Source organism: Miniopterus schreibersii (assembly GCF_964146895.1).
Source record: "Miniopterus schreibersii genome assembly, chromosome: 12".
Lineage (NCBI taxonomy): Eukaryota > Metazoa > Chordata > Mammalia > Chiroptera > Miniopteridae > Miniopterus > Miniopterus schreibersii.
This window is the reverse complement of record NC_138112.1, coordinates 63,884,214-63,896,154: the sequence shown is the minus strand read 5'-3', so window position 1 is coordinate 63,896,154 and position 11,941 is coordinate 63,884,214. Positions and strand designations below refer to the sequence as shown.

The following is an 11,941-nucleotide window of genomic DNA, read 5'->3' as shown; positions in this document are numbered from 1 at the left end:
GCATGATCTCGTCTCCCTGCTTCCTTCAGACCAGAGGTCTCTCTGTAGAATCCAGGGTCAGTCTTCCTCAGGCCCTGGCTGAGAGGAAGTATCATTTACTGCCAGGAGCCCAGGGAGAGTTAAGGACATTTATTTCACATTCACACGCCTGTACATTTTCTATAAATAATGTGGAGCTGAAATAAATATGTACAATCATTTCTTGCCTACTCCCAGACCCTCTCCCCCTCTGGCACCCAGTGCCAGGAGATGCTGCCGGCAGACACAGGTGTGTATACTGAATCTGGCTTTGCCCACCCCTTTGGGTTCCTGGGCACAGCACCCAGTGGTCCCTGGGAGTCTCCTGGCCCCAACCACTCTGTTCTCCTCTGCCTAAGGCAAGGAAGACCACAGGCAAAGAGCTGCTCCGCTGAGTGGTGGAGGCCATAATAGGCAGCAGCAGGACTGTGGCCCAGGGCAGTAGCTGCCAGCTTAGGAAATGCGTAAGCAAGGAGGCTGCCACTCACTCTGCTGCCCCTTGACTCTCCCTCCCTCTCCCTGCCCACCCCTGGTGGGGAACCTCAAGCTTCCCTCACTCCCCACAGACTGGGGCTACTCCAGGCGCCTGCTTGTGCTGGATCACAGAGGACAGAGAGCCAGAGTCCTGCACCGGGAGGTCACAATGCCAAGGACACCAAACCACAACACAAATGTCTCAAGGACACATAAGAGTGGATTCACACTGGCCTATACTCCAAGAGTTCTTAGAAGCCAATGGCCACACACACACACACACACACACACACACACACACACACACACTCTTGAGCCCTGAGGGAACAGTAGGCTGGTCTTCTGGGGGTGACAGGGAAAAGGCGGAAGAGACTAGCTTGGCCCTGTGATGAACACACTAAAACACACTGACAGGGACACATAACTGAGAACCAACTAAGCCACGCGAGGGGCTTGCAAAGGACACGCACACGTCACCCACGTCTGGTCATAGCAGCATCGTGCACTTGGGAACAGCAAGAGGCAAGGGGTGTCCCCTGCGTTGGGGCAGCCTTAACCCCCCTCTATCAGCTAGAGACGGGCCGGGGTGGGGTTCTGAGATCTTCCTCACTGCTACGAACCGCAGCCACGTACGAGAAGAGACACAACACAGAGTAGCAGATCTCGTGGGCCTATAGGGGGAGAAAACCAGACAGGTCAACACTACTAAGACCCAAACCTTCACACGTGGAGATCTGCAGAGCGTGAAACTCCTGCCCTAACCCGGGCTCGAGCCTGAGTCAGGCCTCAGAGCTGACCTGTTCCAGCTTCAGCTGAAGCTTTGGCATCTAGACCAGATTCATCTCTCAGATCACTCCTCATTGCCCCTCCCCCTGTGCTCTCAGAGGGCCCCCCACTTCTGTTCGAAGGTCCCAGGAGCCCTGTGCACACTGGCTCATCAGGATTGGGTGGCACACTCACCATCGGTGTCTTGTACTTGTGGCTCACCACTTCTTTAATTTCAGGAACTAAAACCGGACGGGCAAGAGACAAAACAGAAAGTTCAAAACTCAGAGTAATAGTGCCAGCTCTCCCAGGCGGCAGCGCCCGGCACAGGGCCCCTTCCCCTCGGGGGCCTCTCCCAGTGGCTGCAGCAGCTCAGGCTACAACAGCTTCTGTCCAGCCCCTGCAGGACGAGAGGACACATCCCCAAACACTGCCCTCTGAGGTCTGCAGTGGCTCCTTGCTAGAGGCCGTGACTCTACCCTCTTCTTTGGGAGCCCCAGCAGGGGAGCTGGTTAGTCTCACCAGCTCTGTCACTGCTACTGTCCAGGGCCCCTGACAAGCACAGGAGGGTAGTCCCAGTTTGGGCTGGGAGAAGAGAGTTTTCTAGCCTGTGTCACACCTTGCTGACACGCCCGAGAACTCATCCCTGCCCCCAGCACGAGACTCTGGTCGTGTTAAGCACGGTTCCCTGTACTCCCAGCCCCTACACAAAGCGTCCTGAGGCTGAAGATGTGGCGTGATACTAAACCCACCAGACTTGTACGTTTCCTTCCCTGAGTGGCAGGAGAGGCCCGGCCCGCCTGTGTGAGGGAGAGCGTCAGAGGGCTCTGGAGCAGACACACCGAGCAGAAGAGACAGGCGAGTACAGCACCCGGGAGGAGGTGACGGGGAGCATCAGGCAAATACACACATGTCCACAGCCCACAATGCAAGACTAAGAGTTGCCCCGGCCCAGCCATGCAGGGGTTCTGCTTGGCCAGAGGAAGGAGTAAGGCCCCCGGGGCTCAGCCATCATCGGGGCCCCTGGAGTTGGGAGAAGACCGGCATGACATCCCCTGGGGGCCAGAAAAATAGGATGAGAGTTGGCCACACCTCCTCCTGACCCTGGGACATAAATTTGGGGGACCCAGGGTTAACAGGGAATAAACTCATCAAAGGCGGAGCAAGAAGCCCAGGTCTTCTCCTGAGTCGGAAGATTCCCCCAAAATCTCTCTCTGGCAGAAGAGAGGGAGCAAAACCTCAGGACCAGTGAGCCAGCTTGAGGGTGGAGGGAGGCTGGGAAGGAAGAGGTGGGGAGAGAAGACGCACTGGCAACTGAGCAGCTGGTTTGGTTGAAGGGAGCCCGCCCCGCCCACTGCAGGGCCCAAGGCAGGGGGCCTGGGGAGAGGCAGCGGAGCTGGCAGTCACTTTACCTGCTGGAGAACGGAGGTTTTCATAGCAGCGACGAGGGGCACAAAAGAATGAAGCACAAACAGCAGGAACTCAAAGCCCCAGGGTGAGAACCACTGCACTACATGTCGGCTTGGCTGGGGGAGGCTGGCTCCCAGTGTCCAGCTACAACTGCCCTGGCTGCCTCTGGGGCCCACTAGGCTTCTCTGCCTGCTAGAGTGAGTGAGTCTGCCTGGACAGCCCCGCGCCCCTCCTCCAGCACAGAGGCTAGGCAGACACCAGGGCGGCACCGGGGTGCGTGGATGGTGCACTGGGCTACTTAGGAGGATCGCAGCAGGAGACATGAACACAGCAGAGCGTGGGGACTGCCTGTCTGCTCTGCCCCAGAACTTTCTGACCACCAGCTGGCCAAACGAGGGGACTTGGTGCTAGTTCATCCCATCCTTGTAGTGCCGCCTCTAAACTCTAACCTGGACTACACAGCCACTTGCTCTTCTGGGACCCACTCCCTAGCCACCACCATCTCTCTCTTCTTTCTCCCCTTCTCTCATCTCAGGGTTCTCTTCTCTTCCCAATCACTCCTGCCTCTCCAGACCTCTCTGCAGAGGCTCTTCTCTCTGCCTCTAGTCCCTCTTCTGGAGCTCCAAGGTTTGAGTTACTGCCATGTGAGTCCAGACCTAAGAGCAAAATAGTGTAATTACCAAATTCCTCCAGGACAAAGACGCCTCGGACTGTATTGCACTTTTTAATGTGATTCAGCTCTATGAAAACCTGCAAGAGAGGGAGGGAGGTGGGGTAAGGCCCAGAGGCTCCTCCTGCCCCACAAAGCCCACTCTCCCAGCTACAGCCCCACCCGCACACGGAAAACCTATTTCCCAGAGGACAGAAGAATCCACACACACACAACTCAAAAGCGCTAAGAAGCGAAGACAGCAGAAAGGGCGTGTACCTTCCGCTCCTGGCCGGAGGAGAAAGCATGGGAGAGAAATGCAGGCGTTAGTTTCAATGGTCAAACCCAACCCGAAGGCCCCTCTGCTGGCTTGGGCTGCCCGCCCGGACCCCGTGTCCAGGGCAGCGTTTGTGGGACACTGTGCCCAGGGGTCCCCCTCAGCCCATCAGCTCTCTACCCTTCCATGCATCCTCCTCCGGCGCAGAGGGCTGGCACGGGCGGCGCAAAGCTCCCCTCAGACTGTCCTCGGGGTGGAGGCGCTGCTATCTTCCTCGAAACAGGATCCAGGCTCTCCCAAGAAGCACGAAGTGATGAGAACAACAGCTACCACTCATGAGCACCTACTAGGAGTCCTACAAATACTGCCTGCAGTCCTCCCACCTCTGTGGCACAGTACAGAGCTCTGCCCTCACTTTACAGATGAAGACACTGGGGATTACAAAGTTTATTCGCCCGTGAATAGCGAAGCTGGGCTCCGAATCCAAGTCAGTCCTGACTCCAAAGACCGTGCTTTTCCCATTTGTCATCGCAACTGCGTACCTCCCTCGGAGGGTCCCAGGCTTCCTCAACTCCAACTGACTGTTCTGTGGCAGAAGGTGCACCCCACCGCCCTTATCTCATTGTCAGTCGGGTCTGATGTTCCCTCTCTTCTGGGGCAAAGCCTTAAACTCCAGACCAGCTCATACATGCTTTGTAAGTTAGACGTTAGGTCTGTCCAAAGGGGCCATATACCAAGTGTGGGACCCAGCAGAGGGCATCTAGGAGTTAATGAGATCTCATCTTCAGAAGGTGAGGCATCAGAGGAGGCCACAGCACTAAAATGTGGTAAGAAGCCTGCTCCCCAAGAAGTGCCAGCACCTTCACAGTCCAGAAAAGTACTTAGGTAAACCCCTCTTTATATTACTAATAAATATACTATTGAAAACACACTGCCATCACATCAAAGCTGCCCAGCCAGGTTCCTGAAGAACTAGAAGGGCAGGTGGAGGGAGAAAGCACAAAATCCAGCTGTTCACCTCCCCCGAGTATCTGCTGCCTGGCCAGGGGTTGGGGGGCTTCACACACTCGGATCTGGCTCCAAGCCTCAGGAGAGGAACCAGTGTATCTGGGAAGTGGACAGGAAGGCACTTGTGTGAAGAGTCAGAAGTGGGAACGGACCTGGGATGATGCACTGGCCTCAGAAAGGAATTAGCTCAAGGAATGTCCACTGAGAGAAAAAGTAACATTGTGTTAAAGACCAAGAGAAAGAAGGAAGTCAGCTCCTACTGTGGAATCACAGTGAGGGAAAGATGAATCCTGAAGTGTACCCAGTCAAAAGAAGCGGGTGGGCCTGTGGGGCAGGGACAGAGTGGGGACACTCGGAGGAAGAACAGAGTAGGTAGAAGAATCAGCAGGAGAGAAAGCACACACATACTCTGGATAGGACAGATACCAGCTACTCACGCACACACGCAAACTTCACGCACACCACACACACACAAGCGAGGTCACCTGGTCTTGATTCTCAAAGCAAAACCACCAAGCAAAAGCACACCCTGGGAACAGGGAAGGCAGACACTGTGCAAAGAAGGGCCAAGCGAGACGCTCCCACTCACACTGTGCTGTCTCATGAGTCTGACGATGGAGGCTCCCTCTCTTCTCCAGTCTCCCATATAACCTCCCTGCTGCACCTTCAAGGTGGCTGTCAACGTCACTGTGCCCTCCTCTGATCTGTCTCTCTGGTTTAGCTGTTCCAATTCTCCCAATAGCCTCAGAGGCCCTTTCTCATGCTAGCTGGGAAAGCACTGGGGACCTTAACACTGATCCTATTGCAGATGGAACAACAGGGCTAGGAAGCCCTGTGCTGCCACTTGCACCTACCTGGTTGTGCATGAACTTGAGATTGATTCCTTCTAGGGTGACCTGCAGCAAGCCACCCTCACCAGTCTTCATGTCCTGCACAGGGAACTCGCCACCTAGTTCAGGCCCTGTGGTGAGGGAGGAGGTGATCAGCTAGCTGGGAGGTGGGGCATCCCACAGCCTGACTTCCTGGCCAGGCCTCAACATGAGTAAAAGCTGATGAAAATAAACGGAAGGCACGTGCTTAGGGAGTTCTCTTCTCACCAGGTTTGATGCTTTGCTGTCGGGCAGCAGCACGCTCCATGCTATCCTTCACGCAGTAGTACAGCTCCCGACACTGCGGCACAGGGGAGAGAGCTGCCGGTCACACAAGCCTTCCAGAGTCCCCGCCCTCTACTCTGCCCACAATGGCTGTTGCAGGCCTGGGCCGATGCCTGGAACTCAGAGACAGCTTTACAAATCCCACACAGCAGTTAGAGGCAAAAGTGGGGCTCCAGACATGGATTTTGAAATTTTAACTTCCGTACGAGAAACTCAACACTGCCCACAACGCCCACCCCCAGCCCACATGGAGGTCACGGTACCTTCTTCGTGTAGAATTTGTTGAGCTGGGTCTCAGAGCCATTTCTGCGCCACAAGCACAGCACCTTGGTCTTGGGACAGTAGGTCATGTTGATGAGCTTCTCATACCACCAGCGCTCATACACGGTCCCGATGTTACTGCGCAGCACCACGCAGTCGTCACACACCTGGAGAAGCAAGAGCAGTTCAGTGGTTCCTGTCCCGTTGGGTCTCTTGCATCCCAGGCCACACTACACTGCTGGGACAGCTGATTCTGGGAGCATCCCGTGGGCAGGCTCTCTGACTTATGCTCACAGTCTTCCTTAGATGGAGACAAACACTAAACTGCTGGACACTTTGTCCACCAGGTTTACTGAAAGAAAAGAAGTCATTGAAAGGAACCTATAAGCAGGAAGGAGACTCACTTTTCACTTCCATCAGTGTTTATTACCTCTTACATGCTCTGGATTTAAAATATTCAGAGGACAGCTCATGCCTCCACTTTACCACCTCGGGAGTCAGGGGATCATGGCAGGCTTAACCAAGGAGATAAAAAATGGAACCAACGAATTTCTAATCCTGGCTCAGCCCTAGTTTTGCATAAATCTTTATTTTTAAAGATTTTTTTTTTTTTTTTTTGAGAGAGAGAGAGGAAGAGAGAGGGAAAGAGAGGGAGAAACATCGATGTGAGAGTGAAACAACTGGCTGCCTCCTTCACGCTTCCTACCAGTGATCAAGCCTGCAACCAGTGATCAAGCCTGCAAGCCTGCACGGGATGATGAAGTCAACAATGCTTCAACCAACTGAGTGATACCTGCCAGGGCTATCCCACAGAAATTTTCATGTGAGTATAAAAAGATATATGTTCAAGAATATTCAGTGAAGCATTGTTTGAAAAATATATATATATAGGTGGAGCCCTGGCCGGTGTGGCTCAGTTGGTTGAAGCATTGTCTAGTACATTGAAAGGTCACAGGTTCAATTCCTGGTCAGGGGACGTGCCCAGGTTGTGGACTCAATCCCCGGCAGGGGTTGTGCAGGAGGTTGCTGATTTATGTTACACTCTCACATCAATGTTTCTCTCTCTCCCCTCTCGCTTCCTCTCTCTCTAAAAATCAATAAACTATTCTTTAAATAAGTAAAAATAAAATCCATGAATGTGAAAATCAAATTCAACTAAGCCAAAAGGAAACAACTTATGAAGAAAACATGGCCATTTCCTTTTTTTTTTTTTAAATGTCTTTATGGATTTCAGAGAGAGGAAGGGAGAGGGAGAGAGAGAGATAGAAACATCAATGATGAGTCATTGGCTGCCTCCTGCACGCCCCCGACTGGGGATTGAGCCCTCAACCTAGGATGTGCCCTGACTGGAAATCGAACCTTGATCTCCTGGATCATAGGTCAATGCTCAACTGCTGAGCCACACCGGTCAAGTGGCCATTTCCTTTTTAATCCTGGAGTAAGGAAGAATTTTTCAAACTATGACTCAAAATTCAGATGCCATAAAAGAAAGGACTAATGAATTCAACCACATAAAAGTAAAAAATTCTACTTGGCAAAACATATCACAAGCAAGATTAGAAGACTACTGAGGAACTCTACAGTGAGTAAATCAGGCTGCCCACATCTGAACCCACTGATCACTAGCAGGGTTGACCATGTGAGCCAGCAGGAAATAAATATACAGTACCATCTATGAAGCTTCTTACCAAACTATTAAATCTAAAACTGTTCAAACCTCTAGGTTGAACTACCAGTTTATAAGAAATCCAAGTGATACAGCAAAAAATTTAGAACAAGATACTCCATAGGGCAAATTTCTTCAAAGAAATGACTGATAAAGTGGGAAGGGGACTATTATATGTAAAGAGATAGTTCAGTCATGTCAACCAAAATTATAAATACACTGTTCCTCTAATCCAGCAATCCCACTTCTTGGAATTCTTAGATAAACCTGCACATGTATGAAATGAAGCAGGTATAGCATCATCCATAGAGGACTATTAGCAATAGCAAAAATCTGGAAGAAAACCAAGGGTACATATGTACCGACTGGTTAAATAAACTGTGTACAGCCACACAGTGGAATACTATGCAGCTATAAAAAGAACGAAAAGGCTCTTTTTTTTTTTTTACTGATGCTGAAGGTTTACAGGGTATGTTTAATGAAAAAAGCAAGGTACAGATCAGTGGATACGATGTGCTAAGAAAAGAGAAAAATAAGCATTTATGTTCATATTTTATTGTGTTTGTGTAAGAAAACTGGAAGATACAAAGAGAAACCTCTAAGAGTGGTTACCTGTAAGAGGAAGGGGCGAGGTGCACGGGGATACGGAGAGTGAGGCTTCCCAATGTATGTACCACTTTATGTTTTTCTGCCTTATGGACAATGGGAATGTATCATCTCTTACACTAAATATATATAAAAGGAATGATGGGGAACAATCCATTATACTATTGGCATAAGTGCCTGACAACTTAATGATAAATGGATTGTGAAGGTAAATGAGATAAATGGGAAAATATCCTGGCATCAGTTCTAGGAGTTCCTTCTGACTCTCAAATGTTCCTTTGGGCCTGTAGCATGAGCCAGCACTTACCTCCATGAAAAAGATATCTCCATTTGTGTCTGTCCCTGCATGTACTACAAAGGTCTGCTTCTTCATGTGGCGGCTACCACTGGACCGGATAGAGAGATCACGGCCATTCTGAGGAAAGAGAGAACTTTTAGGGACATCCATACATCCCTCTCACAGACGCTCTGGGCCAAGAATCCCCCATTCAGCAGGTAAATTCATATCAGCTTTCTTAGCACTGTGCTCTGCTGGCCACTAGCCATCAGGAAGTGTTCTCAAACATTTTGGTGTCAGCACTCCTATACTCCGTAAAAATCACTGACAACCCCCAAACACTTATGTTTATGTGTGTTACTATTTATAGATATTCACCATACTAGAAATTAAACCTGAAAATGTTAAAATGTTTAATCCATTTAAAAGTAATAACTCATGAAAAATAAATCCATAGTATAGTAACATAAATAACATATTTTTTGTAAAACAATTATATTTCCCAAGACAAAAGACATGAGAAGAATGGCACTGTTTTACAGTTTTGCAAATCTTTTTAAAGTTTGGCTTAATAAAAAATAGCTGGAACTTCTTATCTGCTTCTGCATTCAATCTGTTGTGATATATTGCTTTGGTTAAGATATATAGAGAGAATCTGGACCCACAGATATATATTTGGAAAGGGGAGGGGTACTTAAATAGCCTTTCCAGATAAATATGCATATTCTTCTTGGATACTATACCAGACCTCAAGAAACAGAAGTTCTAAAAAAGTTAGTTGCAGTGTGGAATCTGAAAACACATCAGTGAACATTTTGTACTTTGTTACATTAAAATCCATTTTTCTGCCTTACATTTTGAGTGGCTCTTTCACCCATACTTGAATTTATAACATCGCGCATTAGTCATTTGGAAAATACTGGTTCATCAAGTTATGCAGCTCTTCTAAATGTTGACATATTACATAATATCAAAAATCCACACTTATCAATCAATCACATTAGAAAAGTCTTTAAATATCATTAATCACATTAGGAAAGTCTTTAAATATCAGGAAGCCTCTGGTTTAAGTACCAAACACCCAACTCTGAATAACCGTAATTTGTTAGTCATTCTTCCAAGTAAAATGCCGTCCCATGAACAATGCTGCCAGTTTACCTTGCAACTCAAATTGTCACAACTGCTTTTCCTTGAAACAATCATATTTCAGTTTGCAGTAAATGTCTCATTTTATCACATAAAATATTATTAAAAAGATGTATAACCAAGGATCAGATGTAATAAAATTAATGATTTCAACTGCTTCATCAAGGACATTCATAGGTGAAACAGGTTTGTGTGTGTGTGTGTGTGTGTGTGTGTGTGTGTGTGTGTGTGTGTGTGTTTTAACTGAGTGTGTGATGTGTGGAGGTGAGGACAACAGTGGCCACCAACATGGTTTGGTGCCACTGCCTTCATTGTGTTAAGGCACCAGTGGTTTTACCTACCATCAGTGCAAATGTCAACCAGTGAAAAAGGCAAATAATATTAATACTATTATGAGAATGGTTTTCACCTGGTGGATCCTCAGAGGCCCACGGACCACATGTTAAATGCCTGCATTAGCAGTTTTAGTACAGAGAATCCTATCACAGAACAGAAGGGCTAAAGCCTCATCTAGAGTAATAACCCTATTTTCAGAACTGGGGATTTTGAAAATATACAACCTAGAAATGACTGGTGAAGCCTTCGCATTAGGTCACAAGGCCCAAACCTGGGAGGCTGACAAGTGCCATGGAAGGGGACCTAAGGAACGGCCAAGATATGCTTACCAGGTTAGTCAGCTGATCAAGTACTTCATTGATTTGCTGGCTGTATACAAGCCCAATATGGGACTTTCCCATTAGGCGCCTCACCTTCTTCCGGATGTCATTCTTCTGTACCTGGAAAGACAAAAGAGGGTCTTAATAAGGGATCTGCTCTCCTTTCAACTGAGGTAGAGGGAAGGTACAGGTAAGCTTCCTATTGTATGAAAGAAGGGTATTTCTAAAAGACCATCTCTCTGAATATAGAGAAAATAGTCTGTATGTTCTGCCAGGGAAATGGCTCTCAAAGCAGTCCTGGTTTAAGTGACTAGGGTTTAAGGGGACACTTCCTCCCTATCCCCAACCAATACTGTAACATTCACCCCTAACCAGGCCCTGAAAGCCCTCAGGGTTCCTCGAGTATAATTCACAAACATTGACTTAGAGTAGCAACACTGTGTGCTCACTTAGAGACAAGACACCTTAAAGGTCAACACCCTTTCCTAACCAGAGGTAAGAGGAACCCCTGAAGTTCAACAGAGTAGAGTGAGCCTTACAACAGAAAATAAAACAAACCAACAGGATCTGCCTGCAGGGCATTCTCTGTATTTGATCAACTAATCCCTTCATATTTAGAGAGACTGGGAGAAAAAGAAGAGAACCCAGGGGATCATTGTCAAAACAACTCTCCTCTACTCACTAAGTCCCTTTGGGAGCATAATTCTTCTATTTGGTAACATACTTTCCCCACGCTATGAACACCAAGGACAACTAAGTCAAACTGGAACCTACCAATACTTTTTATTTATTTACTTGCTTACTTACTTATTTATTTTTTACTCTCACCCAAGGATATTTTTTCCATTGCTTTTCAGAGAAAGTGGAAGAGAGAGAGAAACTGATGTGAGAAACACACATTGATTGGTTGCCTCCCACACTCACCCCAACTGGGGCTGGGGTTCGAGCCTGCAACCGAGGTTTGTGCCCTTGGCCGGAATCAAACCGGGGACCCCTCAGTCCACAAGTGGATGCGCTAACCACTGAACCAAACCTGCTAGGGCATACCAATACTTTTTTAATAGGTAACTCTTTATATCTATGGAAAATTCTATGATAAAACTTTTTAGAATCTACTACTTGAGAACATATTTTTAAAAATTCATTGTATTCTGTGGGAATCCTAAAACTACTAGAATCCTAGAACTACTTAGAAAAGGAACCCCATTTAAAATTCATCAGTCACCTTTACAAGCTTTCTTAGCACAACAGCCTGGCAGCTTCACATCAATGGAGCACGTGTAAGCTGCAGAGAGTGCTCAGAACATGCCCTAGAAAGATGTCCTGTCAGCTTCCCAACTGCCCCAGAATTTAGGTAATAGGTAATAGGAATGAGCCTTGCCCTTCCAGCAGCAGCAGCAGCTGCACATAAGCAAAACTGATGCTACCTTCATTAGCAGCATATAAGAGATGAGGTTATGCAAAAGCGTGGCCAGCAAACGATCTTCGTCATCCTCTAGGCGCTTCCGGTCATGTTCTCCCAGTGACAGGTACCTAAGCAGGAGACCAGGGACAAGTCAGTCCTCAGGTGGGAG

At 48.2% G+C, this 11,941-nt stretch overlaps 1 protein-coding gene across 33 annotated transcripts in view; it reads right to left on the bottom strand.

Moving 5' to 3' along the window:
* Positions 1 to 114: 114 nt before the first annotated feature.
* Positions 115 to 11,941, bottom strand: part of MADD (MAP kinase activating death domain) — a 35,838-nt gene continuing 24,011 nt past the window's right edge. For 19 of the 33 annotated variants that reach the window (XM_081154031.1, XM_081154042.1, XM_081154053.1 and 16 more), the window contains 9 exons: positions 11,795 to 11,900; positions 10,377 to 10,487; positions 8,596 to 8,703; positions 6,019 to 6,183; positions 5,699 to 5,771; positions 5,456 to 5,562; positions 3,348 to 3,417; positions 1,453 to 1,499; positions 115 to 1,163 (listed from right to left, as the gene is read on the bottom strand). In XM_081154031.1, coding sequence (XP_081010157.1) covers positions 1,059 to 1,163; positions 1,453 to 1,499; positions 3,348 to 3,417; positions 5,456 to 5,562; positions 5,699 to 5,771; positions 6,019 to 6,183; positions 8,596 to 8,703; positions 10,377 to 10,487; positions 11,795 to 11,900 — 892 coding nt within the window. In that variant the 3' untranslated portion in view covers positions 115 to 1,058. The remainder of the gene's footprint in view (positions 1,164 to 1,452; positions 1,500 to 3,347; positions 3,418 to 5,455; positions 5,563 to 5,698; positions 5,772 to 6,018; positions 6,184 to 8,595; positions 8,704 to 10,376; positions 10,488 to 11,794; positions 11,901 to 11,941) is intronic. The other 14 variants (XM_081154040.1, XM_081154055.1, XM_081154052.1 and 11 more) reach the window with 1 other exon arrangement.